Genomic DNA, 7,074 nt, shown 5'->3' with positions numbered 1-7,074 from the left:
TTCGAATCAATCCCGCGCCTATTTCCCTTCCTCCCGGGGCCGGCCGCGGGGGACGACGAGTATTTATTTCGTACGAAACCGACGAAACAGTCAGCGTTTCCGTCGCCATACCAAATCGAGTTCACTCTATTCGACGATGTTCTCTTTCTCTCTTTCTCTCTCTCTCTCGCCATCTTCTCTTGCCATTTCGTTCGCGCGTAAATTTATTATCGTATTTTTCACGAGTTTCACTTGCAACGCAAGTTGTCCGGAAGGGAAGAGGATTAACCGTCGAAAATTAACCGTCGAAAAGAAAATTAAACGCGTATTGAGAATGTTTGGCAAAATACGACGTTTCGCGTCTACGACGTTCGTTCGAGGAGTTAATCGAGAGAAAATAGGGATGAGAAATTGGCGATTCGCGATTAAGGCAGAGACGTAGATTGGAAAGGTTTGGAAAGGTTTGGCGAGGCGAAAAATGGGGCCGGGCAGGGTGGGCAGGATTGAATCGTTTCCAGGCCTCGGCGGGGTTCGTTCCAAGCCCCGGTAATCACGATAACGAATCGACGGTAATGGCGGTAGGCAGCCGATCGTTGTCGTCGACAACGCTGGCGACAACGCCGCCGTTGCCGCCGCCGCTTTGGAATTCGAAGCGGCGTGGCAGGGCAGCATAGGTAGGCACGAGCAGCAACGACGACGGTTATCGGAGTCGATCATTCAATTTTGCGCTGCAAATTGTCCGCGCCGGAAACTCATATCCGGGCACTTCCGGTTCTCCCTGGTTCCGCCCCCGGGAAGAGGAATCTGGCGAAAGGGCGTCCTCGTTGAATGGCCCGGTTCAAGAGCGAGCCGAGGGACCTGAACAGCTCCGCCAGGGCGAAAGAGAGAGAGAGGGGGAGGCAGGGGGAGAGGATGGGGCGGATGACAGGGAGGGGGGAGCGAGAGGAAGAGAAAGAGGTGGAGATGCGGTGGAAAAGGAAAAGGGGTGGGAAAGAGAGAAAGGGGCCAGGGGAGACAGACAGGAGAGAATCGAGAGGTTGCAGGTTGGATAGGCAGCAACAAGCGCGATTTCGATTGATTGCTCCTAGGTCCTGGTAGGACCGTTCCCGTCATTATCGACCTCGTAGAGAATCGAGCTTCACCTGAGCTTCCATCCCGATACTCGATTCCATTACCGTCGTTATAATCCTTTGTAGCATCCTCGTGCCTGTTTACACGATTAGGATTAATCGTATCACGATCAACCGAATTTTCTCTCTTCTTTTTTTTTTTATCAAGAATCAATTTACAGAAAATTCGGATTTTATTCAATTTATTCAAAATTTTTATTCAATGATGAATAATACGTCGGAACAATACGTTGCTTCGTTAGAAAACGAATACGCAAGCGCAAAATTAATAATGTAATTCAATTTTTTTATAAAATGTCTTATTTCGTGCAGATTAATTCTCGGTTATGAAGTCTCGATCCAATTTGATCGAATTTCTGTACAGTTGCTGGTAGAGCAATACGTAAGAACAGGTATCCCCTATCAACGATCGATCTTCTTCGATAAAAATTGCTCGCGAAAACTTGCGCGAACGAATTCACCCGACGACACGACACCGATTTTTACATTTTCTACCCCTAACTTGGTGCGCGCCGAACTTCGACCGAACCCGCACCTTTTTCCGACTCGAACGAAGACGAGGCTTCGAGGCTCGCGGTAAAATGTGATCACGAGCCAGGACCAGAACATCGCGTCTAATCCACCCATTACTATTCATCGCCATACCGCTGTCAAACCGACGGATCTAGCCGAATTATTCTCGTCAATCTGAACTCTATTGGGAGTACGGATTCGCGCTCGTGTTCGCTCGCTTCGCGACCTCTTCCTGATCCTTTTCTCTCTCCCTCCCTCCCTCCCTCTCTCTTTTATCCCCTCGCGCTCGATTTCATCCTCGATGAAAGCCTCGAAAAAGCATTTCACACGCGCTTTATTCGTCCAAGATCGTCGTTAACAATCTAGAGAGAGAGAGAAAAAAAAGAAAAATCTTCGATTTCTTCTCATTCCGTCCGTCATTCCTTACGATCTAATTAAGACTAATATTGGAAGAAAAACGTTTGTTATGTCGGCCCGTTATTAAGCGCAGAAACTCGCAAGGACAACGTGGAGCCGATGCAAATCGGGATTTGTCGTGTCGATAGCATCGTCGACCGGCGTCGAACACCGGTGATTAGGGTTCAGGTACTAACTATTATCGGCTGCGCCTACAATTAGTGTCTTTTAGCGGGCACGGTCTAAATTTTCCAACTGTTTCGGCAAACAACGGATCGGAGGCGTTCCGCGTGGACGATGATACCGGGCTTCATTAACAGTTTATACTCCACTTAACCGGCTCGTTTGTACCGGATTACGCCCGAGAAAATCGCCCTATAAACTCCACCCTCCACCCCGTTCCCGGAACCACGGGAACAGAAGTCTCGTAAAATTATGCAGAATTTCGAGGCCGGGGGGAGGGGAAGGGGTTTCACTTATGAGAACGTATAGGCGAGTTGAACGTATCGCCTCTATTACGGATTACGTGTTTTCCGATTAACGCAAATTCCATCTGATACACTCGTTCTCTCGATCATCTAGCGATAATCGTTTCTTGTCTAGCCTTGGAGAGAGAGAGAGAGAGAGGGGGGGGGTCTATTTCGATGAGAATTTATCACGTGATTTCTTGCTCCGATTATTCCTAAAAATTGAATTCTCAGATAATCGAGCGATATGCAAATGCAAATATCGCGACTCGAAAAATAAAATAAATCGAATCCATTTCAGAATATCGATCGAGCGTCGTTAATCACCCGCGATCCCGATGCTTCGACGACGAGGCGAATGTTTTCCTTTGGTTATAGTATATATCGACGTGTTCCACACGTTTCTCGCGGTTTCTCGCTAATTTCGTAAACGACATCGTTGATATTGTTCGTCGATCTGCCGTCGAGGCGACCAGAATCGCGCGAATCGCGAGCAGATCCGTGCCTCTTCGCGTGTGGCGACGTGTTTGACGAGTGTCGGGGGTTAGTTGGATCGGTGATGAACGGTGGTTCGATCGGTGGCGTATACGTTTTCTAACGATTCATCCGTCGAATCGTGCGACACATTTTCCGCCAAATTTCCACCAAATTTCGTTTTATTTCCTAATTCGATTCGAGTCGGCTCTAATAGAATCCACTCGTTTTCCAACGCTCGGGAACAGTATCGGTTAATTTGTCAACTTGTGAAAGGTAATAACGCGTGCTCTTGTATTATGCACCACATTGCATATTCCGAAATGGGAATTGTTCGCGGAAAAACGGTCGCAGCGTCGAGTTTCGCAAAATTTTCGCACCGCTTTCGAAAATTCGAGCTTCTCGTCCGTTCGTTGATACGTTGCACGCGAGTTCTACACTCTTGAAAGATCGAGTGACTTGTTCGAAAGACGCTCGGTTGTCAGAAATTTCGCCACGACGATCGAGTCGAGGGATCCGCGAAGGCGCGTTCCAAGTGGCTTTTGTGCGATTCGTGGGAATAGTTGGCACGTGAACCCGCGGATAGCGTGACACGGTTCACCGGGACTCGTTTAACGCGATTCAAACGAAAGTTGGTTAAAGTTGGTCCGGTTGGTGGGACGCGACAACGGCAGCGTCGGCGTTGCGATCGTCAAGTCGGAAATCGCCTTCAATAAAGTGCAACTTTTACCTCTGTCTCTCGCCTCCTACTCCTCTTCCTCCTCCTCCTCGTCGTCGTCGACGAGTTTCGCTTCGTTTCTAAACGAGAAACGAAAACAAGGAGGAAAGTTTCCCCTCTGGAGTTCCTTCGAGGAGAGATTAGTTCGGGGTAGAATCGGTCGTCGAATCGATCCGCGATTCGAACGAGCGGAAAAGAAGAGCGAAAAGAGAAAAGAATTTAATAATTTGGTAGAAATTGGGAGAATTTGTCGTGGGTGTGTTCCTCGTGACGCGTCACGAGCGAGCAATCGCTTTTGTCGCGGCCGTTTAAACGCGACGGGGGCGAGGGACGAGGAAAAAGAAAGTTGGCCAGCCTGCTAAAAATTCAAAACGCGGGCGAATTTTCCCCGGGAATAAATTTCCAAGTTTCTCGCGCCGAGAACAGCCGAGCAAATACGGCGTCGCGAGCTTATCCAGCACCTGGAAGAAGCTGGAAAGTTTGACGCATTGCCGGTGAATAAACCGAAACGATTGTTACGCAACGTTTGCGCAAAGGGAAAAGGGGGTGGAGAAGAAGTTTTTAACCGTACGTCGTGTGTTACGTGACTTTTACATATATACATATACATATATATATATGTAATAGCATTTTCGGGATATAATGAAAAGAAAGGAGCAACGCTCGATCGCGTCTCTCTCTCTTTCTCTCTATTTTTAATCTCCTCCCTTTTCTCGTTTTATATTCACCATTATTTCTTTCAGCCGCTAGTGCTATCCATCGATCCCGAGGACAACGACGATAGACTATGAATAATAGTCAATCCAATATAACGACAACGACGTGAGTAACTGATAACAATGTATATCCCCGCGCGTTATACAGCGCGTCGTGATCGAAAGTATATTTTCAAATAACGATATCTGGTGGGGAAAAAAGTTGCGAGTTGAAAAATCGCGATGCGCCGCCATCGATAACCCTATCGTCAGAGGCTGATGGGAAAGAGTGCCTGTTGTCACCTCGAGGAAGGATGTCGCATTCACGGAGACAAAGCATGTCCTTCACCGCCGTTATGAACCATCGAAGAGGTCTTCTCGGGTAATTCAACCAAAATCCTTTTTTCTTTCTATCTCCCCTCCCTAATTTTCCCCAAATAATTGCACGTATTGGACGCGCACGTGGAACACGGCGACCGATTTAATCGTTCCGGTTAATGCATCAATAACGGGTAAAATATTACAGGGGCAACGGTAGAAACGACGGTGGTCAACGGTGAAACGCGGGAGGGCAAAAAAGCGTAATAATTTTACGATCATTGAATCCTGTTTTCGAACGAAATATTTTCGACGTGACGGTCCACCGACTCGTTTGAATTTATTTCGTTCGGGTGTATCGACGCGAAATCGAGCGGTTGGACACGGTTAAATACCTTGCCGATCCTTTCTGCGAACGCCCACCTGAATCGCTGTTACGTTTTAATCACCGCGCGAAACGCAACCTCTGTACGAATCCCGAATCCCGACTCGATGTCAAATACGAAACATTCTCCCCTATTCATCCTATTCTCCTCCGACAGCGCGTTGATTTCAGGTATAGGCAGCAACATGTCGCTACCCTCGTGCATCCCTCAAGACCAAGAGTTTTTACCGGGTCAAACGGGAACGGGGTGCAAAACGCAATTGTTGTTGAACAATCGGAATCAATCGGGGGAGAAGAACGAGCACGAGGCGCAAAAGCAACGACCCAATTTTCTCCCACTGGCACCTGTTGGCACGGGTTGCGTGAGCGTCAACACTCTGGATCCGATGAAAGGTGAGCACTTTTCAAAAACGATTCGACACCGATTTTGAGCGGAGATTTTGCCTTGTTCGACGTTCCGCAGCGAAGCAACGGATGATGGAAGAGAAATCAAAGTCAACGGAGAGGAGGAATTGCCACGCGGAAATGGTGTCCATCACGAGCACCCTTTACGCGAAATTGTTGATCGTGATAGGGTTAGCCGTGCCCATAACGGCCAGCGTGACGGAGAGAGTTCCAGCTTCGTTGAATCAGGTGACGGTGATAGAAAAAAAGAAAGAAAGGATAGATTTTTCTCTCTCGCAGAGAATACGTAGATGACGATGACGATGGAACGCCTGTTTGTTAGGGTTTCTATTTGTATCTGTACGTGGTCAGCGTGGCATTCGTGATCTCGATGTACGTAATCGTATTAAGAGACAAAGCTGTTTGGAATGTGAAGCGGAGGAGCGGAGGGGGGAAGGAGCAGGCGTTGAAATACGACGAGAAGGGGGATCGCGTAAATCCTAGTCAGGTAAAGTTTGCTCTTCGAAAATATTTAATCGCTTCGAAAATTAACTTGGAATCACGTTTCACGACGTCGTTACCCCCTTGCGACCACCAATGTTTGTCTTTGACAAAGTGTCACGAAGGAAGGCGGCGATCAGGGATCGCGATCCCTTTCCAGGTGTCCCGACCTGCGCGATTGTTGACTGTCACGAGGCCAATTACCCTCGTGACTCTCGCGCTCGCGTTAACGCCCGGCCATTGAATAATTTGTAGAAAAAAAGGAAAAAAGAAAAAAAAAAAAAGGAGAAAAACAAATGTTTCGCAGCGTAAACCAGCGTGAAAATCCTCGGGCTCGCCATTTTCTAATTAGCGGATCGCATTCAACCGGCCGTGCACACGTACAATGAAATCTTTGTTTCCCACCAGACGCAACAGTACGGGAGCTTTTGTCTGAGACTCGGCGCTGTGGGATTTGGCGCTGGCTCGTTGGTATTTACGGGATTGCAAATTGGGGCGGAAATAGCTTCCGGCCCGTTCAGGGCGATTACACCGGGTGCCAGGCTGCTGCTGGTCACGGCCCAGATGCATTTTATATTTCTCAACAGTAAAAGTCTCAGCTTGGCCAAGCACACCGCACTTGCCAAGTTAGGTCTGATGCACATGATCGCGACGAATCTCTGCGAGTGGTTACAGGTAAGCGGAACGACGACGATGAAATGGAGGGGAAAAAAAAAAAAAATAAAATAAAATAAAAAGATAAAAATAAAAATAAACAAAACAGGAAACATTTTTCATCGCGGAAATCGGAGGGAGATTGTTTGAACAACTTGATACATTCTATCCACCAACGCAACGCTCGAAAAGCGAATCAAAAACGAATTACCGATACCGGTATTCGAGTCATCCGAGTCAATTTGTCGCGCCATCATCATCATCATCATCATCATCACTATCGAATATCGATACGTAGGAAAACAATATAACGAACGATAACCCGATCGAATAAAAGGGAAAGAACGTGGACAACATCGGAAACGATATCACTTTGATCCAACATTTCGATGACTTTTATCTGGAAACGAGCGATCGGTATCGATTAACACCGCGTAACACCCACTTATTGGCGGAGACC

At 47.6% G+C, this 7,074-nt stretch overlaps 1 protein-coding gene across 3 annotated transcripts in view; it reads left to right on the top strand.

Moving 5' to 3' along the window:
- LOC102681891 (proton channel OtopLc-like) overlaps positions 1-7,074 on the top strand; it is a 36,828-nt gene that overhangs the window by 28,160 nt on the left and 1,594 nt on the right. Inside the window, exons 2-7 of one of the 3 annotated variants that reach the window (XM_006609857.2) lie at positions 4,421-4,499; positions 4,596-4,754; positions 5,233-5,468; positions 5,539-5,708; positions 5,803-5,967; positions 6,369-6,635. In XM_006609857.2, the coding sequence (XP_006609920.1) occupies positions 4,465-4,499; positions 4,596-4,754; positions 5,233-5,468; positions 5,539-5,708; positions 5,803-5,967; positions 6,369-6,635 (1,032 nt within the window). In that variant the 5' untranslated portion in view covers positions 4,421-4,464. Of the gene's footprint in view, positions 1-4,420; positions 4,500-4,595; positions 4,755-5,232; positions 5,469-5,538; positions 5,709-5,802; positions 5,968-6,368; positions 6,636-7,074 lie in introns of those variants that run through there. The other 2 variants (XM_006609863.2, XM_006609861.2) reach the window with 2 other exon arrangements.

The sequence above is a fragment of the Apis dorsata genome, unplaced genomic scaffold (assembly GCF_000469605.1).
Source record: "Apis dorsata unplaced genomic scaffold, Apis dorsata 1.3 scaffold_61, whole genome shotgun sequence".
Lineage (NCBI taxonomy): Eukaryota > Metazoa > Arthropoda > Insecta > Hymenoptera > Apidae > Apis > Apis dorsata.
Note: the sequence above shows the minus strand (reverse complement) of the source record. Positions and strands in the feature narration are given on the sequence as shown.